The 25,044-nt window shown below is 49.8% G+C and overlaps 1 protein-coding gene across 2 annotated transcripts in view; it reads right to left on the bottom strand.

Annotated features, from left to right (window-relative positions):
• The window catches only part of ATF6 (activating transcription factor 6), a 105,121-nt gene that overhangs the window by 4,154 nt on the left and 75,923 nt on the right, over positions 1–25,044 (bottom strand). For both annotated transcript variants that reach the window (XM_066260999.1, XM_066261000.1), the window contains exon 16: positions 21,935–22,019. In XM_066260999.1, the coding sequence (XP_066117096.1) occupies positions 21,935–22,019 (85 nt within the window). The remainder of the gene's footprint in view (positions 1–21,934; positions 22,020–25,044) is intronic.

Below are 25,044 nucleotides of genomic sequence, written 5' to 3'. Positions count from 1 at the left end.
AACAACCTGCTGTGCTTTCTGAGTGGACACCACAGACGGAGCCCTGGAACCCAGGGGATGCAGTGGGTGAAGGGAGGACAATGGGGAGGAGCAACCATGAAGGGACGACATCTCAGGGTGGTGAGGAGCCTGGGCTAGCACAGCTCAGCTCTGGCCTGTTGGTGACGCTCTAACCTCACTGAGACGCCTTGGGAACAAACGTCAAGTACCCAAAGATGGAGGAATTACAGACAACTGACGGCTCTACTCTGCACAGAGCCACTACCCTCCCACAGGAAGGCCACTGGACTCCAATCGGGACCAAAGGGGCTGCTGTGTGACCTGTGGGGACACGTGTGTGGGGGGGTGGACCAGAGGTCCATGTACAGCTGTGCCTGACACATGTGGGGACCAACACCCAAGAGTTCTGTGTGCAGACATGGACCCCCCATTCTCACTTCCAGTAGGTGAGCTGCTCTGGCTCTGGGGGCCGGCCCCCAGCCTGCAGGCTGAGGCTGAGGAGGGCGCAGGCCCAGCTGGGTGTTCAGAGCAGCGCAGCGGGAAGACGGAGAGGTTGCAGGCCAGCCTCGTCCTGCCGGCCTCTCAGGGAGACAACACAGGGCCAACCAGGGCTTAAATACCAAACATGTGGCTTCTCCAGGACAAAGAATTGAGTTGAAAAGTAAAGATTTCTCTATTCCATTCTCTTTATTTCACTCTGATGTTGTGTGTGCCCAGTATCATAAATCAGAGGAGAGAAATTCCAAAGTGCGACATCTGATCTTCAAATTCTGGGACATTTGGGGAACTGCAGCCATGGGCCCGGTCACTTTTGGGGCCAGAGAGACTGTGCGTGTCTCTGGCCCAGGGTCCTCAGCGAGGGTCTTATGCACAGGCGCGGGGGCCAATGCCCCCGAAACCGCAGGTTCAGCTGCACAGAGAGGCTGTCCCCTCAGGAGGAACCATCACCTCTGTCTCAAGAAGATGTTCTATTCTAAAGCCAACGCAGGACCTCGTTCCTCCACCTGTGCTGGTTTGTCACCTGTTCCAAGTTTTACAATCGTGTTCTGGATGCTGAACGCCCGACTGCAGGTCTCATGAAGCCCTCCTGTTAAAGTGGAGCTGCCCTCCCCCAGCCTGCTACCATGGCTACATGGTAGCTGACCCCTCGCTGTGGACACTGACCCAAGTTCACAGTCCCGCCTTCCCACAGTGGCCACTGAGCCTTCCCTACACTCAGAGAATTAACTCTGGACGCCTGTGAACTAGCTGACATTTCCCCACGAGGCATCTTCTTTTCCAAAACAGAGGAGATGAAAGAAAGACAACCGCTGATGCGCACGCACCCAACCCGTCCAGAGTACAGCGCTTCCTTATGGGACCACAGGCCCTCCCGCTGGAGGAAACTGAAGTTGTGTTTGTGTGCATGCGTGCATGTGTATGTGCGTGCGCCCTGGAACACAGATGACTCAGTGATGGGAAACACATGCAGCAGAGGCGGGTCACACACATCTCTAATGGTCACTGCTTTCCTGGACTGATTCAGAACCAGAGATGGTCTTAGAGCAAGACCGTCTCCGTGCAGGCCGCCCACCTGCAGAAGTCATCAGAGTCGTGGGCTCGCTGCGGTTTAACTAGTGGCCAGAGCTCTCTGGCACCTTAAGTACCGAGAAGAGGTGGAAACCTGGGACAAATTCAGACGCTGGGAGGGAAAACGAAGCTGCGACTTAGCTGCAGGCCCAGGGACGCCAAGCCGCGGCCCCCCCATGCCGATGCGGGAGGTGGCTCGGTCCAGGCCTCCTCTGTTGGCTTCCGGACGGTTCTGTGCATGCTCCTTTCTGAAGGCAGTGACTGTCAAGCCAGGGAAGCCACTGGGTCACCCGGAACAAGATGGAGCGGGGGGGGGGGGGGTGTCTTGAGGTGAACCCAGGAAGCCCCTTCTGAATGTCAAGCTGACACTTGGGGTTTGACGTGATGTGCCATCAAGAATCCCGCATCACCCAGCACCTTAATCACAATCCCAGGGTCAGTAGCAGGCCTCTGGCCTGCTCCGCGGGACCTGCTAGTGGAGGGCATGGGCATTCCGCTGGGTAGCCCACGGGGTACCTCACCACCACCGGTTCACAGGGAGGTTCTCGGGAGGCAGACGATGCCCCTCCAGCCCCCCTAACCTTGAAGGCTCTTCCACGGTTGGCGTCACCACTGTGGGCAGAGTGACATTTTCGAGTGCTGCCTACAACCTATGCCTCAGTGTTAGCAGAACACGCCAGAGCTGCTCCTGACCAGGTTGTGAGGAGCTGCAGGCTATGGAGGCCCAGGTAGGACGTGAGGGGCGGGCCAGGTGCCTTCTCCCCAGAGAATGCAAGTGCTCGAGGCTTGTGTGGCAGCCGAGGAATGACTGCTAAACAGTTCTGTGGAATTGATGGGAAAGACAGCGGCTGTCTGGGAACAACGGCAGCAGGAGGAGGAGAGCGAAGGGGGAGCTGATGGCTGGCTCCAATGCCAGGGCCTCCAGAGTGGACAGTGGGAAGCACTGAGTCAGGAAGCTGTCAAACAGGAAGGCTTCACATTCAAAACCCACCAGGCAGGAAAGCAGGTCGTCAGGCCTCAAACGCGGCACTATGGTATGACTCCGAGGGCTCACAGGGCGCTGGACCCTGAGGCAGAAAATGGGGGATGTGGGGTCTACGGCCGTCCAGGTGGACAGGGTCCGGGAGCTCCCAGAGAGCCCAGCACGGCCCAGGGCCCTGACCAAAGAGTCAGCACACGGCCTCACAGGGAGCTTCCTCAACAGGTGACACAGCTTCACTGTGCTCTGCAGAGATGCATGTTGGATAAAACAGATCTCCACCCACAATCAGATGCCAACCCCAACACCAGGTGGTCTCTGCGTGAGCGAGGCTGGTGGTGGCAGGCAGAGTCCGGGGCTAGGCACGGCTCACAGAACACACAGATGGGAAAAGAAGGGAAGACCAGGAATGGCAAAAACAGGGGACACAGCAGCAGAAGGGCACGGAGGCGGGGCTGCCCCTCTGCAGAAGATGCGTTCAGCCCGGCCAATGTCACCTCTAGTTTCCAACCCGAGTCCTGGTTCTGACCACCCCACACAGCATGCAGAGCCTCTCTGCTGGTGTCCTCCCTCCCTAGAAGAAACCCCCCACTGTACTGCACCAGGAAATTCTCTACGGCCAGTCCAACAGTGTTAACCCTTTCAGGCCCACTGCAAGTCCCACCTAAGATGCCTCCCATGAGAACTCCATGTTGACCTCCTCCTCTATAACCAACATGTAAGTTTCCCTGTTCCTGTTCCTGAATGGTGTCAAATATTTATACAACTTTGGCTCCTTGAAGAAACAACATCTTGTGTGGGGGGTGGGGGTGGGGGGGGTGGAACCTCCCTCATCAACTGGCAGAGAGTAAGCAAGTGAGTCACACGGCTCATGGCAACAGAGCCTCCTGGAGACATGGGAGCTCCCAGCAACGCCACATCTGCCAGAAGAAATGAGAAACAGAGCTTCCCTGGCGGGGAGGGAGTTTGGCGGGGAGAGGCCCAGGCGGGGGACAGGGGGAGAGGCGGGTGTCCTACGTGTGACTGTGAGACCAGCTAGAATGTGTCACTGTGACGTGGGGACAGGGGGTCAGGTGAGAAAGAGCTTGTGCGGCCAGGTCCACGAACATGAAGCGTGTGGGCCAAGTGCAGCATGCACAGAGACCGGGCCCCACGGGTGCTGCGGCCAGGAGGCAGCAGGCGGGTCCAGCACACGGGATGCTGGAGTGTGCAGGTGACAAAGCCCTGACTTGTGCTGTGGGTCTAGACAGGACCTCGTGGCCTCACACTTAAACCTAGTGCACCTGTGCTCGGGTCTGACAGACAGTCCTCACTAGGACTGAGCCCAAGTGACGACTGACTTACGTAACAAACAGCTCTGATGACACTGCATGTCTACCAGCCACCACCTGCCGCACCGTGAGCAGTGTTCACACTCCTATTTCACAGGAGTGGTCACGTGCTCACAGGTGTCAGGGCCCGGCTGCACACAACCGACCAAGAACAGAGCAGGTGTGTGGCCCAGGATGCAAGCACAATGACCTGTGACACACAGGTCAGCGTCGGAAAGGCCTCCCTGGACCAGACTCGGGCAGCGTCACCAGACCAAGTCGGGCCTGTCCTCCACAGGGGCCGCCACATGCGCTCCCTGGCCCCTGACATGCGCCCCGGAGGCCTGTCCCAGCAGACAATAAGGACACAGACACAGCCTGTGGGAGGGCCGTCCCCTCACACTGTCATGTGGCCGCCTGCTCTCTGAAAGTGCGCTCCAGAAACATGGCGGCACAGCCCCCCCCGCCCCCCACATGGGGCCATCCTTGAGACACCCTCACTGTCTTCATCCTCGTTTCCATCCTGAATTCATCACCCACAACAATGGCTCTTTCAGTGGTGACCAGATGGACTCTGTCCCCTGGGAAACTGAGGGCCCGTGCCAGCAGGTCTAAGCTACACGGTTAAGTTCAGCTCTTCTTGGCTTCACTTCCTGGATGTTTTCACGAAACGGCTGACGCACACTTGTGCAAACACTACAGGTGTGTCATGGGCTTCTCTCTGGGCCTGTCAACTCTTCCCCAGGGAATGCTGCCCACACTTGCAGAGGGCTTTTCATTAGATTGTAGAAAAGGTTACATTTCATCGATCCCCAACAGTCCCTGAAAGACCATGAAACAGAAAATGACCAACAAAATCATTACTCGTTCCTTCAAAGTTTCTGGACGACCACAATGACCTCTCGGTGCATAACTTCCAAGAGCACCTGGGATATTGAAATCAGGTGAGCTCCCGGAAGGTGCAGTGACAAGGGGCCCATGGGAAGATGGGGTTGGGATGAGACTCACTCCAAAACCTGAGTGAGCCAGCCCAGCACCTGATCTGCTGCCCTGAGGCTCAGCCTGGGGCTTTGGCCGGGGGTCCAGGGCCCAGCAAGGACAGCCAATACCTTTCCTGCTTTTAATAACTGAACCACAGACACCAAGTACTAGAAACTTCTCTATGGTGTCACATCTGGAATTCAGGACCCATAAAAACTGACCAGTGTTCAGAAGGCCTTACCTACCAGCTGCAGAGTAACTGCCCAGCAGGCAGGTCACAGCCTAAACCTCTGCAACTCGCACGGCCGGTCAGAGAGCAGCTCTCCGGCCTTCCATGTCCGTGCACGGGGTCCCACCCCAGAGCGCCAGCCCGGCCTCCCCACGGTACTCTGTCCGTGCCGAGCCAGCTCAGCCTCAATAGGAGGCGCTGAGCCAGAAGTCCAGACCCTGAAGGACCCTCATAAGGTTCCTACTAGGAGGCCAGCATACTGCTCACTCATAAAATAAAATCCTGAATGATTCTGGACAGTGGCCACACAGTACCAGGCATAGAGAAACTCACTCAAACGTGAGAAACCACTGGCCACAGGTTAACATGAGATTTGACCGGTGCTGCAATTTTAGACTAAAAACCAACCAACAGAGTTTTCCTCACAGACGCGGTCAGTGGCCATGGGTGCAGCGCTGCTGACTGAGATCGGGCTCCCTCCACAGCGGCTCCAAAGCCGCGGGAGGCAGAGATGCAGGTCAGGCCCGTAGAGCTCCCGACACTCCCTGCACACATCGGTTCCTGAAGCTGAACTGAAACCAGGGCTCCCAAGTGGCGACCCACAGACTGCAGGACATCCGTCTGCTGGGCAGCAGCATGAACAAGGCCTTGGCCCCGCGCGTGCTACCTCTGAAGTGATGGGAGCGTCCTGAGTCCACGGGGACACGAGCGTGGGGGGAGCCAGCCTGAGACAGGCACAGAGCACAGGCAGCTCTAGCCCTGATGCAGCCTGCCTGCCTCTACCGGCACACTCCCTCTCACTCAGGAGGCACCCACTGTGCGCCATGCCTGGTTCTACGGCTGGAACGGCGTGGACAGCACAGACAGCAGCATCTCCGTCCCAGTGGGCTAGAGACATAGCCTCAAAGAGTCTGACAGCGGGCATGGTGGTGCCGCAGTCCAAGACCTGAGCTCAGGTGGGGGGCGGACAGGAAGCCGGGGTGGGGAACAGTCTCAGCACGTGGGCCAGGGCAAGCTGGTGCGGGAAGGGGCGTTCTGGTGAAAAGATGGAACCGAGAGAGCCAGTGTGCAGAGTGTGGGGCACCTGGGCTGGTGTCAGAGCAAAGACCACAGGGCGAGCCAGGAATCCGCACGTGTCTTCGTGTTTGGGGACAGTCCAGCGATGGCCATCATCCTAAGGGGTGCAATGTCAGGAGCTCGTCCGTGGGCACATGCTGCCACTCCACTGGGAACAGTGACCAGGCCTGCACTAGGGGCTGGGGACAGAATCCAGGGTCTTCCGAGTTCCATGACTCAGTGTGAAAAGAAAGAAAGAAGACAGGCGGTGGCAGTAGGCTCTGTACCGGGATGCCTGGGCAGGTAAAGAGGCCCGAGCCAGTGCTGGGAGGCATGGCCGATCCTCCCCACCGGCTTGCTATAATGGTGTCTCCTCGGGAAGAACCCTGTCTGCCCGGGGGAGCCACCACACTGTGTCCCTGGTCACCATCAATGTCTCTGGGACCCGGACAATGGAAAATAGCTCGCTCTACACCTCAGAAAATACAGACCATACAGCACGCTGAGAAGAACCTGCCATTCCTGAGGTTTCTTAAAAAGCAAGACTTTGAAGCGAGACAGCTCTGCCCCCCCCCCCCCCCCGGCCTCTCACACCATTAGCTCATCCAGGCACATGCCACCAGCAGGGATGCCCCGGCCACAGCTGGGCTCACACGTCCCCACCCGTCAAGTGTGGTAACCTCCACACTGCTGTGCTGACAGGCACTGTGTGATCCTAACAGAGCCACACGTACGCCCGACTTCGCCGTCCTTCCTGCGCAGGGACTTCATACACTGTTTACGAGGTCACACGGCAGCTGTCGACCGCAGAGCGCGTGAGCGGGCAGATGTTTTCCCAGCAGGAGTCTGCGTGGACGACCAGCCTGACTCCATCACACAAGTATGTGCCGGCGGCCGTCACGTGCTGGGCACTGCGCGGGTGCAGGGGACAGAGATGAATAAGACCTGGCCCCCGACCAGGGTGTCTGCCGTCTGGAAGGAAGGCAGCTATGTAAACAGGTACCGTACTCCCTCTGCGACATCTGAGTGTGACAGGGACGAGAAGGGTGCCTCCTGTAGCCTGGGGGGCAGGTGACAAGAACAGCCCTCTGAAGGAGATGATTGTGGATGCCCCCAAGGGTCCTGGCCTCCCTGTTGCCTTGACTCCCCTGGGCTCATCCAGCCTATCTGCCAGCAAGTCATGTGCCCTGTCAGCAGGCCACTCAACCTCATCTGTATCATGTGTGTGGCCTATGATGTCCCTCTACGAGTGAGCAGGGTGGAGAGCCAGCATCTCCTCTGGTCACAACGCTGGAGCAGAGAAGGGGATGGGGTGCAGGGCCGACCAAGCGATAGCTCAGTGAGGATAGGTGAGGACTGATGGGAGGAACAGAGTCCTGGAGGAAAGGGACAGGTGGGAACAGGGAATGAAGGGGGAGGTGGACGCATCAGTAAAGCCCGTGGCGGCCAGAGCTGGGAGCGTGGACGCTATTACGGGTGTAACTTATGAGCTATGAGAGTGACTTGATGAGGCTTGTGGGACAAATGAATTATTCAAGTCCATTTGGAACCAGGACTGAAGTTTATGGTCTGATTTAAGAGGAAGAAATATTCTTTGTGTGTTGCACGTGTTTAAACTAAAGTCATCTTTACTTTGGCAAAAGTTTTTCATGACTAAACTAAAACAAAGGTGATCTTTCTTAGTTAAGGGACAAAATGAAGTAACATAAAAATTCCTATTGTGTCCCAGAACATCAATGCTGTCCCTTGATAAAATTTGATTAATAAATAGAAAATACAGTTAAGAAGCTTTCAAATACAGTATCATGTAGATGTGCACATACACACACATTTTAGAATGGAGAGAGCTGAAACTGAAGTTCTTGCTTATTTGCAAGATGAACCATGTGCTGATGCTCCATCTGAGAATGCCGGGACTCGGGTCCCACAAAGACACCACACTCCCTGAGCGACAGGCAGCGCCGAAACTACTTGGAGCTGTGCCCGGAGCTCACAACGCTGCTCCTCGCTGAGTGTGTGCGGTGGTGAAAAATGTCTTTCTAAAGGGCAGAATATGATGAAGCAATGAGGAACAACTCTGATCTCAGGGGACAAAGACATAGGCTTCCGTCTCGGGCACTCTGGTTGGCTCACCTGGGAGCTAGTTGCCGTGGCTCATGTGGCCAGGATGAGGGGAGGCCTCTGGCAAACAGCCAGAGGGAAACTGCAGCTCTTGGTCCAACCGCTCGCAAGGCCTCGGGTCCCAGAGAAGTTGAGGGAACCAGGATGTGTCCTTGGGCGGAGCCTTCAGATGAGACCGCAGCCACTGACAGCTGAACTGCAGCCTCATGCAGGACCTCGTGCCAGAGGCCCAGTGAGGCTCCACCCAGCTCAGAGCACGGACACTGTCAGACAGTGAGTGCTGCTCCTGTCACAGCAACACATGCTTGTGCACGGAGCTACCAGAGCGTTCCCGCGGAGCAGCAGGCCGAGTAACCCAGCCCTGGCTCGTCCTGAAGACATTTAAAACACCTGATGTCCACACTTAATCATTCCATAATAAGGAAGATTGCCATTGTAGCATTTCTAAAAGTCTGAGTAATATCACAATTCTTTCAGAAGGGCCAATTTGGAAGGGAGAGTCAAAAAATCAGAAAGTTATATTAATGAAAAGCCCTGGTCAGAAACTAAGACAGCCCAGTGTCGAAGGCAGAGCCCTTGGAGTGAAGGCTGGGCCTGGAGTGGAGGAGCGGTGGATGGTACAGTAAGGTGTTATGAGGGCATGACCATGGGAAACAGACACACACGAAGCGTGAGCCCTGGGCCAGAAGACAACCTGCACCCACTGGGACTTTCTGACTCTGCGCCCCTCCCTGCAGACCCCTGCCCCACGGGAGAGCAGCAGCAGGAATGCTGCACGGAGGCTATGAGACAGCACAGCACAGGCCATGGAGAACAACCCACAATATGACTCCTGTAACGGTCCCTGTTTCCTGCCATGTCTCAGAGCCTAGCCCTGCTGTCAAAGACTTCTAGGTTACGTCACAACTTGAGGCATTTAAAAAACGTGGCAGAAAGTTCAGGAAACTGAAATCTCACCTGAGTTAAGACTAAGGCTTGCTCAAGAAAGTGAAAAGACATCACGGACAGTGAAAATATTCATATATCACATTCCTGATGAGGAACTTGTATCTACACTCTATGAAGAACTCCTGCAACCCAATGATGAAAGACAAGTAACCAAATTTTCACACGGGCAAACGAGCTGAGACAGTTCTCCAGAGAAGGTGTTCAAATGGCCAATGACCACAACGAGGTGCCCAGCACGCTGAGTCCAGTGACGCGAGAATCAGAAACCGCCTGATAGGCCGCCTCCCGCCCAGAGGATGGCTGCGGTCCAGACAGACAACGGACGGTCAGCGATGCTGAGGAGGTGGAGAAAGTGGAACCTTCCACACGTCTGGCGGGGCTGCACAGGTGCGGCCTTCACGTTTAGCCACTTGAGGCGATGGAATCGACACCGGAAAACAGCTGACCAGCGGACATAGAACATCTCCAAAATTCTCCACTTGATAACAAATGTGAAGAATATAAAACTATTTTTGAAAGAAACAGAACATTCAAAGTCCTTATCATAACTGCAACTTAATCTGCAAATGTTAAATAAAGTACGTTATGCTTTAAAATCTACTTGGGAAACAGATGACTGAAACAGGGACCTAAAAGGCTCTCACAAACCAGAAGCCAAGAACAACAATGACAAATCCGATGAGCATTTCCCCGCTGCGAGCGGGTGCCTGACCCGCGCCGTGTGGGAAAATACCATTGTTTAAAAAACACACAACGACGTGGGAGGTGGAGGTTCAATTCTCTGGGTTCATAGAAGTTTACTGTCATCAAAAACTAAGCTCATGATTTATCTGTTTTCCAAAACACAACCAATTCAAGTTAAGACATTAGCTGTCAGCCTGCTGTGTAGACGCCACAGAATTTTAGGGCCAACAGGAGACTTAGAGATCACCTGCCTCCTCACCCCTCCCACTGTAAGGACAAGGACTCCAGGTCACACTCTCCAGACAGTGTGCTGAGACTGACCCTGTGCAGAGGTGCATTCCTGGGACCCCCAGCAGAAGCTGCATTCCCAGGACGTTCCTCACTCCTGAGAGGCTCAGCCACCACCTCGCCCTCCACAGTGAAGGGCAGCAGACACTTCAGGGCAACAGCTGGTTGATATTTTCTTCTTTTAGTGATACTGAGGCCGAAGTCGCCATTTCCTCTTTGGTGGTGTTTTCCTCCTCCTCACACCTGCGTTTTACCTTCTCCGATGAGTCAGGATGCTGCTGATGGAAGGTCTGGGCCACGAGGTATCTAGCCATCTTTCTAGCAGGGCACCCGGCCACACGTGAGTTTAAGAGCCCGTGACATAACAGAAACACACAGTGGTTGGACCCCTGTTCTTGGCACAGGGCCCATGTCATTTCCTGAGTGACAGGAGCAGCAGGAGCACCTCTTGTTCTGACTGGGGGCCCTTGGATGGAGTTGGTTAGCTGGAAGGCCAGGCTGTGATCAGAGCTGGGAATTCTCAGCCTTGCCCTCATTCCCTGGGAAGGGAAAAGGCTGAAAACGGAGTAAAAAGGAGAATGGTCTGGCCTAGTGATGAGGCCTCCGCAGAACTCTGAAGGGACAGGCCTTGGAGAGCTCCCAGCCTGGTGAACACATCCACATACCGGGAGGCTGATGCACCCCAACTCCATGGGACAGACGTGCCTACACCCTGTGGTCACTTCCTCAGGCTGTTCATCTGTGCCCATCATGTCCTGTAACAAACTGACCAGCATCAGCGCTTCCCCAATCTCTGAGCTGCTCTAGCAAATTAATCAAACCCAAGGAGCCTGAGTGTGACCTGTTTTCCTGCGACAGCACAAGGCCACATCTATAGACATGCAGACAGCAAATTCATTAGTGAGAAGACAGCCTGTTAATTTTCACTATTAAGTATGTTTTATTTTGAATTAGAATAGATCTGTGGGTCTAGGACAGGCTAATTTAGGGAAATGACTGTTTACTGCATAGAAAATGCAAAAAACCCCACTTTTGTATGTTTTAACCCTTGCAAAAAACAAGCAAACTTTGAAATCAGTGTCTGCTAAACATGGTTGGAATAAACTTATTAAAAGTGCTTTAATTAGGCAAACAGATGATGCCGTGAAGTGTTTCTTCATGCTTTAACACAGTGGTGATGGTTTCTGGTTTGTCATGGAAACCCCACATCAGCTTGTGATCACATCTACCTTTCACTCCTTGTTGGCCACTGTGTCAAATTATGTGCTTGCTGTTAAATGCTCACCGGTGCCTGGGCGTACACACAGCCACTGTCAAACGGGTACTCATCCCTTGGTCTGCGCGGCCGGACCTGGGCTGAGGGCACCGTCAGGGCCAGCACGTGGGCCGCGGAAAGCTGACGAGAGGGCCACCCCAAAGTGCGGTTATGCCCCCTGGTTCTCACACGTCAGCTGTGAGCAAGGATGAAAGTGTGTCATGGAGGCTGTGTGACACCCCAGCACCACACCCACTGCACCAGCTGCTATCCCCACACACGGCTCCGAGGACGTGACTCTGAGCCCGCTCGGCAGTTCTTCGAAAACGGACACTCGAGAGTCTGTGAAACAGCTCTGTCTCTGACATGCAAGCAGGTTCCTGGTTTTCCAGAACACAGACAATCCATTCCGGAGCGAAACGCACATTCAACAGAGAAACACTCAGATTCTGGACAGTTCACAGGAGGTGCAAATCAACCCTGTTGGCCTCAATAGATGCTGACCTCCAGTTTTATGAGTTGAAAGCTGAGCCATCTGTGTGAGTGGAAACAGATTCCTACCACAGGGAGGAAGTGAAGTGACCTCACCGGAGCCAATGCTGCTCAGGGTTGGGGTGGGCCTGGCGATCAGTCCCTCTGGGTCAAGGAGGTACTCAGACCCTAGGACCTGCCGTGTGAGCCCAGCAAAGCCGCTCAAGTCTTGTGCAATTCCCTACAGATTAGGCAGCTTGTTAGTAAGTCAAATACAAAAAAAAAAAAACTACTCATGGAAAAAACTACCCATGTAAACAGCCAGTAAACCACGAAGCAGTAATCGTTCTCAACTAAGTGACAATCAGTGTCCAAGACCCTCACCCTGTTCTTCCTGTTTTATATTAGAAACCTGTTTTCAGATTTGCTTTGTAACGAGGGTTCAGAAGAGGATGTGCGAAATGGGGACAACCGAATGTCTGGGAGGAGTTCAAAAATGACACCAGGTGACTTCAAGGAACAAGAAAGGGAGAAAGCCAGCCGGAGAGCGTGGTGGGGAGGGGGTTGGGGTAAAGGCGCAGCAAAGACAGCAGCTCAGAGCTCGGCACACGGCTTGCGTCCCTGTCCAGCTGACAGCACCACAGAATACCCCGAAATCTTCTCTCCCCACGGCTTGTGACGACCTCACCCAGGTGCCACGCGGCTCCCAGCTCACCCCTGTAGCTGCCACCCACCGACCTTCCTCCTGACTCATCCGCCCCCCGAACTTGTCTATCTGTAGACCTCAGCTAGATTAACAGGTCCTTACCACAGCTTCTACAGCATTATTTCATGTTTACCGGTTCAAGTCACTTCCTTCGCTCATTAATGACCTAAGCCCCCAGCTTCACCCCACAAGCCTTGTCTCATCTTCCCAGCAAGGGTCTTCACAGTGTGGCAAGCAGCAGCTGCTCATCACCAGCCGGTACCCTAAGAGGGCTCCATGCTTCATGCTTTCTCACATCACAATGTGCCCAGTTAAGTAAGACCTCCCAGTTTTCAGCCTCTCTTGAAGCTAGGGATAAGGCACGTAACCATATAATGTCAAATGAGGCATAAATCAGCTAGAAATTTCTGGAAAATGTTGCTTTCCTTGCAGACGCCATGCTTTCCTTCTCTTTTCTGTCTAAAATATAGATACAATGGCTTGAGCAGCAGCAGCCACCTTGAGATCACCCGAGAAAGGCCAAGGGAACTGAAGCAACCTTCATCCTGGTGTCCTAAATTGTCACATCCACATCCGCAGCAGGACTGGTATATTTCTGGGACATCTCAGCACATAGAGAAAATTCAGTTTACTTAAGCCAGTAAATAGTTGGGTTTTTCCTTACTTGTAGCTAAATGCAGTCCTATGTAAATTTCTTGTCGCTCCTCATCCTAACCTCTAAGGTTCCTTCACAGTTAAGTTTCACCTCCCAGGGTACCGACTGAGGTCACCACCAAGACTCTATCATCTATCATAGCCTTCTCACTTTTGATCCAACACCACACACATTGGGATTTATAACCATCCAGGACCTAACTGACCTCTCTTTTAAAAAGAAAATCAGCATGTTGTCTCTGGGTTAGAACTAAACCATCCCTCTGGGTCCAGGCCCAGCTGGTCACTCAGTGTCAGTGGAGCTGTGAGCCAAAAAGGAACTAAAAATTAAGTCAAGTTTTATCCAAACTCTAAAAACAAGTAGAGTCACACCCTGCTCCCTGAATGACAGTCTTCTCCCAGAAAACTGCCAACACAACCTACGGGCTCAATGTGCAAACTTAGGTCTTTATGAAGGTCTTGCGTGTCATGGTTGTAATGTTAACAATACCACAGTGGCTAGTTATACTAATTAAAAGATACATGTGTCTTAGCCCTGGCCGGTTGGCTCAGTGGTAGAGTGTCGGCCTGGCGTGCAGGAGTCCGGGTTCGATTCCTGGCCAGGGCACACAGGAGAAGTGCCCATCTGCTTCTCCACCCACCCCTCCCCCTCTCCTTCCTCTCTCTCTCTTCCCCTCCCACAGCCAAGGCTCCATTGGAGCAAAGTTGGCCCCGGGCACTGAGGATGGCTCCATGGCCTCTGCCTCAGGCGCTAGAATGGCCCTGGTTGCAACAGAGCAACGCCCCAGATGGGCAGAGCATCGCCCCCTGGTGGGCATGCAGGGCGGATCCCGGTCAGGCGCATGCGGGAGTTTGTCTGACTGCCTCCCCGTTTCCAACTTCAGGGGAAAAAAAAAAAAAAAAGATACATGTGTCTTTTCGAGAGAAAAATATTCTTTTTTTTTTCTCAGATGACTACAGTAGTATGACTTTTCCCCTTTTCACAGCACAGATGGTCTGCATAAGGAATTTTACAATTGCTTTTAGCAGTGAATCAAAACTCACACCACTACTTCATTCTGCATTAAAAGAATTAAAACGTGGTTTCGAGAGAAGACTCCATTCATCAACTCTCTGGATGCAATTATACAACAATGAAATGGAATGAACTGCAACAAAAGTTACATTGTAAATACAGTGAAAAGAAGTCTCATTGCTAACAAGTTCTTCTTGACTTTAAGTTATAAAACAGACATCAGTTAGGTCCTAGGTCAGGCATGACCAACATATGGCCCACGTAATAGTTTATGCGGCCCACGATTAATTTTTTTTTTTTGTATTCTTTTTTTTAAAGTTTTTTTTTAAATTTTTAAATTTATTTATTCATTTTTAGAGATGAGATAGAGAGGAAGAGAAAGAGACAGAGAGAGAGAGAGAAGAGAGAGAGAGAAAGAGAAGGAGGGAGGAGCTGGAAGCATCAACTCCCATATGTGCCTTAACCAGGCAAGCCCAGGGTTTTGAACCAGCGACCTCAGCATTTCCAAGTCGACGCTTTATCCACTGCACCACCACAGGTCAGGCGCGATTAAATTTTTAATATTCGCTGCTACTTTAAAATCTCAGCTACTCAGAAGCGGAAGCGTCTTTGATTACTAGAGATCAATATACAATATTTAAGAAGATAGTGATACGCGAAAAAGAATTCCACATGTGACTCATCTAGGGTTAACTTCCAATAATTGGTTGAATAGATTCACGATACTTATTTTTTTTAAAAATTCCATTATAAAGATTTACAACTTTTGTATTTGTACTCGATATGAACTGTTTGACGTTTAGCGGCGATGTGAAACCCACATTCTTTTAGGTGGAGTTTGCCAGTGCACACCCAAGGTCAAACAATTCGTTATTTTTGTGGTCAAGTGTGCTGAATCAAATGGCATTGTAGCATAGACAATAGCTGCAGTTGATAACTGAAAACATATCCAGGCTGTTTGTAAAACGAAATAATTGTTTTATTTGCAATATAACCTCTTCAAGCTCATTCTATTAATTAAATATTGTTTTGATTGACTGCGATACAGTTTGGATATTTATATGGTATGTAATTATATTTTTATTAAAATAATATATATTAAAAAAATTTTCACTCACATTTATTCATAAACAAATTACATAATAAAATTTTGTTTACTTACATGAGTCGTTTTTGTATTTAACATTTTTTAATTTTAATGTTTCGTCCAGCCAGTGAAAAAAGATTTCTTTCTAATCTGGCCCCAGGCAAAAACTGTTGGCCACGCCTATCCTAGGTGGAAGTGACTTGGAGATTACATACAATAACCCCGTGGCCTTCAACTCATTTGTTCACCTACTTGCGCCCCTAACAGTGACAGGAAAGAATTTGCTAGTTTTCGTTTCAACTCTTAGGTTTGGCACTGACAGTGCACCTGCCTCACTGACGGTGTAAGTATGTACCTACCCAGTCAGTGCCGTACATTTGGCACTGACCATCAGTGATGTACGTAAGTGCGCCATCAGTGCATGTGCTCCGTCAGTGACGGACAGATGGACGGACGGACATGCACCGTCAGTGCCGCACATGCTCTATCAGTGCCGTACGTACGTGCTCATTCAGTGCCGTACATGCTCCGTTAGTGACATACATATACCATCAGTGCCAAATGTATGGCACTGACTGTGCACGTATGTACATCACTGACGGAGTACCTGCGGCACTGACAGCGTACGTACACATGCCACTGACGGAGCATATACATCACTGACTGCGCACATACAAGTGGCACTGTGTACGTGCAGCACTCACGGGGTACATATGGTGCTGACTATGCACGTGGCCCCTGGAGGAGGGGGGACAATCACTGCGCAGGTCAGATGACAGAATGCACCTGCTAACGGTGTTCTCTATGACGGAGGATGTCCACAAAGTAGCTACCATTTAAAAAAATCTCCATGTTCTATTTTGCTGAATTATTTACCAGGACTGAAAGGAAATGAGCGGTTTCACCACAACATAAGTAGAAATAATCTAAAAGTAGGAAATGCTGACGTTAGTGCAAAAACATCCAGAATCCTTTTTCTAAAATAGCACTTTTAATTCATGATCCCGTTCTGCCAACCAGCCAACCGGCTGCAATCATGTCTTCAGCTTTGTTCAAGCGTAAGTAGCATTTTCTTTCATTTGCACCCCTCTCTGGAGTGATGACCCCCCAGACAAAGGAAGACGTTCCTGCAGCTGCACTGGCCTTCTCTCAATCCTCTTATGGCACAGAAGAAATGAAATAACAAAGGGAATGTGGAATGAAGAACAATAAATTACAAAAATTGGATTGGAGAGCAGAGAGCGATATAACCAGTCTTTTCTAAATGGCATTAATTTCACAACCATGTCTACCCTCTTTAGCTATTTCTCATATAGACATTTTTCCAGCTCAAAACCACAAAGTAGAATAATTATACACTACTGTTTAAGACCAGACATTGACCTGGGAATCTAGTTTAGTTTGCTAAAACTGGGAGATCAAATTCCTCTTCCCAAATACCCTTCTCCAGGTCCTACATACATCAGTTGCACAATAAAATCTTATTTTACATCCTCTGCCACCTTCTCCAAAATTCTACAGGCTCCCCCACATCAGAAGGGGAATCAGACCGACAAATCACTTTTTCTGCCAAGTCAAATAGAGCTCTTTAACTCAGAAATGGCAGAAAATATATTTTACTCTACTTTCTCAAATCCTGATATTGCTCAAGATAAAAAATTTTGATATTAGAGATGTCCTCACAATATATGTGCACTTTCCATGAACAGCTGCCCAAACTTTTCTGTGTCCATATAACTTTTACTGTTCAGATTATAAATGGTATAATTATAGCACAGCTTATCAAACTTATATGCCTAATAAGCCAAAGAAATCTATGGATCTTGGAGGGTCTGTAAGTCAATTTTTAACGTATGTTTTCCTTGAAGAGCAATTGTTGAAAAGGATGTTAATAATTTCAATTCATTCTTTACTGTGAATTTCAAATCTCAACAATGTGGTGAAAGGTAGCCTAGCACACATTTTAATTACTTTACATTTGAAAAGATTGTGTGCTTGACAACTGTTTTTAATCATATAAAAAATTAAATAAAACTTTCAAATGACCTCAAAATAATGACCAAGTAACATCTACCTTACTCATTCTTTCATTCAACAAACGTGCCTGTCACATTCAAACACTGTGCTACACTGTATCATAGAGCTGGCAATGAATGGACTAGCCTTGTGCTGCAGGAGGCAGTAGTAGAGAAATCCTCCTTCAGAATCTGCACCATTTATACCAGTGTCTTTAATGCAGAAATAACAGCATGACTGATCAGAACACTCTGTGCACAGCGTGTGCGAGTCCCGCCTGGCCTGTCACATAGTGCTGTGCAGTGTCCAGTCACGCGGAACTCAGTGTGCCATCTGTCAAGTGAGGACAAGAATTACATGAAGGACCAGGGGCACCCGTGCTCACCCTACAGCGTTCTGATGGGCATGTGCTGGTCCTACGTGTCCTCGCAGAGCCGCTACCTGAGCGGGGACATGGGAGGGAAGACAGAAGCATGTCACAAAAGCCTACACAGTGTCTCAAGGGAGGGCATCAGAGCCAGCCTCAAGGGGAATCAGCAAAACTCTGAACTGACAAAACGTTCGTGTCATGGTGACAGTGGTGGTTTCACAACTGCTTACTTACACTGTCACAGCTCTTCTTTGTTTTTTTTTAAGTGAGAGGAGGGGAGATAGTGAGGCACACTCCCACATGCGCCCGTACTGGGATCCACTCAGCAACCCCATCTGGTGCTGATGCTGGAGTACCCCAGATATTTTTAGCACCTGAGGCTGATGCGCTCGACCAACCCAGCTATTCTCAAGGTCTGGGACCATGCTTGAACCACTTGAGCCACTGGCTGCAGGAGAGGAAGGGGGAGAGAAGGGGGAGAGAGAGGGGGAGAGAAGCAGTGGTCGCTTCTCCTGTGTGCCCTAACCCAGGAATCAAACCGGATGTTCATATGCCAGGCTAATGCTCTAACCACTGAGCCACTGGCCAGGGCCACAACTCTTAAACTGTACACACAATGCTGATGCCTGTATTATGTGTGCATGTAGCTCACTGAGCGGTTTCTCAGCACATACTTGTCACCAGATATGGGGCGGGAGCTGCTCAGGTAAAGGGCCCCTGCGGAGGTAACACAGGAGCTGCTGGACTCTGAATCCCTTCCCAATGCCCATACAGGGTGTCTGGGGGGCAGACGTGAAAATTGGAACATGGCTACACAGCAAGCTGCATTGTATCAATGTTAAACTTTTGAGAGTGTGGTCACGTGATTACGCATATGCAGGAGAATATTCCTTTTTTAGGAGATGTGTATTCAGGGGGTCTAGTGTCACATGTCTGCAACTTACTCTCAAATGGCTCAAAAAAATATGAGTGTAGATAGATAACCAGATAAAGACAAGGAAAATGTGGGGAAATGTAAAAAACTGGTAAAGGTTCTCAAGATTCTAATACTTGCCTTTCAATTGTTCTGCTGATTTGAAATTTTTAAAAGTAAAAACTGGAGAACCAAGACAAAGGGAAGAGTCAACCATGTCAACCTGTTGAGAGACCAGGTGAAGGGAACAGGACATGGCCTGTGGCTTTGGCCAGAGACTGACCCTTTTGCAAGAGCGTTTGGGCAGACTGAGGGGGGACAGCCAGGGATGAGCAGCAGGACAGGAGGAACGTAAACAGGACGAGGGAGACAAGCAGCTCCTGTGCCAGATCCCACTGTGACTTGACTCACCAGATCCCGCTGTGACGCGCAGTGCCAAGGGACGTGGCATCAGGGGGTCCCCACGGCGAGGCAACAGTGAGGGGGCGCTGACAGGATGACCCCGCAGAGAAGGAACAGTTGAGGACAGAAAGGACAGATGCGGGGGCAGAGACAACCTGGGAGGGGCCACACGCCGGGTCCATGAGGGAGGAGCCGCCGTGGAGGACGGGATGGGGACAACAGAGGGATGAGGACTGAGGCACCCAGTGGGAACCTGAACACGGCCAGTGCTGTGCAGAACACCTGCAGTCACGCAGCCCCAGCACCCATGAGAGGAAGGTGCGCTAACATCTCCCTCTGTGGACGAGCAAGCTCGGCCCCATGAAGACCCTGCAGGACCGAGGGCCCAGGCCTCTCTGGCCAGTCTCGCAGTGTGGCCTACAGAGTGGTCACTGGCTGGAGATCTGAGGAGAGAAGGAAGCGGGCTGACGGGCAGTACTCAGTGCCCCTTGGGGTCAATAGTCATGAACCAGAAGTGACTTTCCTGTGCTGAGGATGTCTCTCCCAGCTGCAGCAAGGGGATGGTGGGAACTGAGACAAGTGGGGCCCAAGAGAAAAGGAGCCACCTGGGGGAAGTGCAAGAGGGACAGGAGACCTAGCTGGGCAGGGAGGCAGCATGACCACTGAGGTGCGAGGGACACGGAAGCCGAAGAGTCAAAGGACGGACGCCGCGTGGTCAGGAGGCTGGAGTGTGGCTGACAGAGAGGAGCAGCGAGGGGCGCCAGAAGCCACACGTTCCTGTAGGCAGTGGGGATGGAGGCAGGGTGCAGAGCAAAAGGCAAGCATGTGGGGGCAGCCGTGAGGAGGGGCGAAACCACAGCCGGAAAGGTACAGGGCAGTCACACACCAGAGGGACGTGAGAGAGACTGCAGGGGAGAGCAGTCACCTGGAGGCTGTGGCAGGCAGGGCAGGGACACTGTCCTCCCCCCCGACCCCAAGAGCCTGGGTCAGAAGAGGAGTCAGGCTCTACCTTGAGAAGTACCTTGAGTGAGAGCGAGGTGACAGGTGTCCAGAAGGCTCGAGGGTGGACGCATGCTATGCACACAACCAATAATTCCTGAACCTGAATCTTAACTTGTCCTAATACCATACTATATCCTAATGAGAAAACAAAACTATTTACAAAGAAATCCAAACCAGATTAAAAAGGAAACAATTACCCAATGATTGTATTTTTCCAATCCACAAAAGGCTCATTTTCAAAAACGAGTGCTGGCCGAGATCAACAGCGTCACACAGCCTGTCACTGCGCGGGGCTTTACAGGGATAGAGAGCTAGCTCTGAACCAGCTCCTGGCCAAAGGGCCCCACTCGCAGCGACACAGCTGCCAGGCTCTGCCTTGTTGACAGCAGCCTCTCTGAGCATCTGCAGGCCAGGTCCTCAGCACCCATGGGGCAGAATAACGCCATTTCCTAAACTGAATTCACCCAGACACACTGTCCTGGACACCTTTCTGGAAGCTCCTCTATGATACGGGCTTTTCCGATTGCTGTAAATGTCTTTGCAAGACGAAGAAATTATGGCAATTCTTTGACGCTTTAACAAACAAAATTATATTTCTTTTACGTATACAGTTGCCTCCTAAGCATTTTCTAATAAGCTCTCTAGTTACAGAGCACTGAAATTCTATAGTCCTCTCTAATCTTAAGTGGACAGTGAGTATCTAATATGTGTTCTCTAAGGCTACACTTTACTGGAATTTATCTAGAACCCCAGTGTTTGGCTCTATCATTGTATTTGATGGTTTAATCATGATCATTAATAAGCATGTGGACTGGGTCAACTGTGGCTAGTTCAAGGACTTTCACTTTCATCTCAGATGCCAGGAGCCCGACACTGGGCAGAGTCCACTGGTGGGTCCTGTTAGGCTGATGCGTGGGCCGAGGTGCTGGCCACCCTCCTGTTCTTGGTAGCACCCAGCTCAACGTGTCAGGGAAGCACTCTGTGCTCCTCACAACACGCTGGCATTGGGAGCAAACCCAGCTTGACATCATCTTTCCTTCACTACATTTCTTCAGAACTTTGTATATTCCTACGGGACTTCCTTTTTGGAATAGAGGTTTCTGTGTGTCATATTTTTCCTTCTCCAGTATAATAAGCAAGTACACTCTGCCTCGACCTCTTTGGATAGTCTAAAAGTGGTACAGTCTGACTTGTGGTTTATTTAATACCCAACACTAGAGAACAAAATGCAATATAATATTATCAATATCAAATTCATCAGTATCATTGGTTAAATATAAACAGGCTTCTGAGGTTTGATCTGGGAATGATCTCACCATTTACTAACACAGGAAACTGCTATAAGTTCCAAAACCCTCACTCACAAATTCACTCTCACGGGTGTCTTTATTCAGTGTGTAAACCAGTAAGGTCTCGGGAAACATGTGTCAAACTGCTAATTTTTCCAATTTGACAAATAAAAGAGAATAATTTTTTCTTTTAAAAATATAGTAATTTGACCTGTGGTGGTGCAGTGGATAAAGTGTTGACCTGGAATGCTGAGGTCACTGGTTCCAAACCCCGGGCTTGCCGTGTCAAGGCACATAACAAGAAGTAACCATGAGTTAATGCTTCCTGCTCCTTCCCCACCCTGCCTTTCTCTCTCTCAAATCAATAAAAATCTTTAAAAAAAACCCACTTTAAACCTTTTAATTCTTAAGAATAGTATAAAAATTTTTAAATAATATTTTGTGGGAAGTGTTTCAGAATTAATGCATGAATCTATTATCCCTGGCCAACCGAATAGTTTAGATTTGTTTTAGTTAATCCAGAGAATCTTAGTTACACAAAGCTCTTGGTTAAATCTCATGTTGCTTGTGAACCACAGCTTCAGCTTACCGTTGATGTTTATTGCTGGTAGCACAATCGACATCTTTGGTCTTGTGGTCTTGTTATGGGTGGTTGCCGGTAAGAGCAGGTGATCCTAAGATTGACAAAGAACACTGTCAGATATGACAATCGGTTTACTTCTACAACAGGTGAATTCAGGTGTCTAAGATACCCACATTCAATGAGATCCTAAAGAATGACAGTTTTTACTTGAACTTGGTCTACAGATAATAAACTACAACCTGTCCCACGATGGCTTCATTCATTATGCAATCAAGTAAGGAGTGTCCAATATTCCAAGGACAACACAATGTCCTCCAGTACAGCAGGTTCTGGTGACGTGTACCGGGTGGGATACTGGGGAAAGTGCTGGCCGTGTGGCTAGAACAGAGTGTTTAAGTTATAGTTCTGCCACAAAACAGTTTTGGATCTGGGTCTGTCTCCTGAGAAATGAGGGGCTAGACTATACAATATCACAAGACACTGAAGTCATCTATCCAATAGAGTCATTTTCAAACTCTTTTTAAAGAAGAGAAACATGTTACCCCCCCAAAAAAATTTTTCGAGTCCCAAGTCACCACTATACACAGGAGAGATGGCAGCAGGGCCAGGCCTGGCCCCACTGCTCAGCCCCCAGCCCCCGTCCCTCTGAAGTAGCCACACATTACACATTCTCCGTAAGCAGCAGGTCCATGTGGACTGAAGGACACGTACAGTTCTTGCTCTTAAAGAGCACAGAGTTTAGTGGGAGAGTTTAAAGCATTACAAATGCACATCAAGAGCAATTCTATGCAACACAACCAGCACATGTGAGGTTTCTTGTTCCCAACCACACAAACACGAGAAGGAAGAACAAGCTAAAGGTATGTGGCTTCAAAAGGAGGCCGGAGTGTTTTGGAAAAGGTGTGTGCCTCTGCAGGTATCTCAAGGTTGCTATGACTTCTGACTTGGATAGTACTATTTTCAATAACTTATTTTTTCTAGTAAAAATAGGACTTGTCACAGTGAAAGGACAGAAGTGCCCATCAGTGCTGCCATCTAAGGGTGGGCTGACCTGAGGAAACGCGGACTCTTGAGCTTAACCCTCTTGCTCTCCTGTCCCTTTGTGCATCTGTCTCATCACTCATTCCACACGCTCGCTGTAAGGGAGGACTCGTCAGAAAGTAGGATTTGACAGAGCCAAGTGAGAAAAGCCGATGCAGCTTAGTTCGAAGTCAACGTGATGAAGAAACACCTCAAGCCGGCAAAACTAAGAAAAAGTCTAGAATGTGAACAGCAAATGAAAATTCATGTACGTGAACAGAACCATAGAAAACACATTCCCAGTGACCGCGTGCTTTGTCTAAGTAAAGGCAACATTTCTCGAAGAACACATGTTTTTAAAAGGGGGAAAGACAAGTGAAGCCATTCTGAGAATTCCGGCACCGCAGAAAGGGGGGGTAGTGCATTATCAAACACAAGATCACAAATTTCTGACAGTAAGATAATGTGTTACAACCAAGAAGAAACAAAGTTTGCTGATCTTTAAGCCATAAAACTTACAAATCCTATAATTAAAATATTGCTTCAGGGTCTGCAAAATTGAATGAGAAAACAAACCAACAAACCTGCAAGCCCCAAATTAAGGCTACTGTGAAAATAAACCCTTTACATTTTAGAGGCCACTGATCATGCGTTAGGATTAGGCTCAGACTTAAATCTGAATTTCCTGCTAAGATCAGGATGCCATACTAACCTTGGTTTTGTTTTGTTTTTGTTTTGCTTTTAGCAAGAGACAGAGAGAGAAGGGAGAGAGACGAGAAGCATCAACTCATAGTTGCATCACTTTAGTTGTTTTCATATGCACCTTGACGGTGGGGGGGGGCCTCCAGCCAAGCCAGTGACCATTTGCTCAAGCCAGCAACCCTGGGCTCAAGCCAGTGACCACAGGATCATGCTGATGATCCCACCCTCAAGCCAGTGACCCTGCACTCAAGCTGATAAGCATGTGCTCAAGTCAGCGACCTTGGACCTCAGCATCCCAGATCGATGCTCTATCCACTGTGCCACCACCGGTCAGGCTAACTTTGCTTATAAACATGATTTTCTGAACATAATATCTTCTACTTTTTCTCTTCAATAAATTTCTTTTTTTTTTTTTTTTTTTTTTTTTGTGGCAGAGACAGAGAGAGTCAAAGAGAGGGACAAACAGGAAGCGAGAGAGATGAGAAACATCAATTCTTCGTTGCAGCTCCTTAGTTGTTCACTGATTGATTTCTCATATGTGCCTTGACCGTGGGGCTACAGCAGACCGAGTGACACCTTGCTCGAGCCAGCAACCCTGGGCTCAAGCTGGTGAGCCTTGCTCAAACCAGATGAGCCTGCGCTCAAGCTGGTGACCTTGAGGTCTCGATCCTGGGTCCTCCACATCCCAGTCTGACGCTCTATCCACTGCACCACTGCCTGCCTGGTCAGGCTCTCCTCATTAAATTGCAAACAAAGCAGTTACTTTTGCAGCAGAGAGACAAAAAAACACATTATTTACAAAAAAGGAAGATTAAATATTGAATGTATAAGTTACTACACTTAACCTGCCTTACCTCTAATTATTAGAGGTTTGCAAACTGGGGTGGGGTGGGGGGAGCTGCAATTTCAAGTGCTCATTCATCAAGAGGCCTAAAGACTAGAACTATAGAGACACAGAGCTAGTGTACTGCAGATCTGCACCATGCTCAGCTCACGTCAAAAGCAGTTTGTGCGCACACACACACACGTGCACACACGCATCTGGACAGTGCAGCGGCTTTATTTAACATCCACTTTTATCTCCTCAAATTAAATGTTCCTTGGATTGCACATATAAGTGAGAGCATGTGGTACTTGTCTTTGACAGGCTGTGTCACTGAGTAGAATGCTCCCCAGCAGGTCCATCCTACTGTTGCAAAAGGTAAGATTTTCTTTTCTTTTTTTTCTCCCACAGCCAGGCAGTAATTTGTCAAGAGGGATCTCAACAAGGATTAATCAGAGACACTCGTTTTTAACAGCATAAAAAACATATATTATTTAGCCTTCTTGATCTATTCCCCTCCCCCTGCCCATGTTTACTTATTTATTAAAGAACTTGTAGAGGAAATTAAATC

The sequence above is a fragment of the Saccopteryx bilineata genome, chromosome 2, assembly GCF_036850765.1.
Source record: "Saccopteryx bilineata isolate mSacBil1 chromosome 2, mSacBil1_pri_phased_curated, whole genome shotgun sequence".
NCBI classification, from domain to species: Eukaryota; Metazoa; Chordata; class Mammalia; order Chiroptera; family Emballonuridae; genus Saccopteryx; species Saccopteryx bilineata.
The sequence above is the reverse complement of the archived record's forward strand: the minus strand, read 5'-3'. Positions and strand labels throughout refer to the sequence as shown.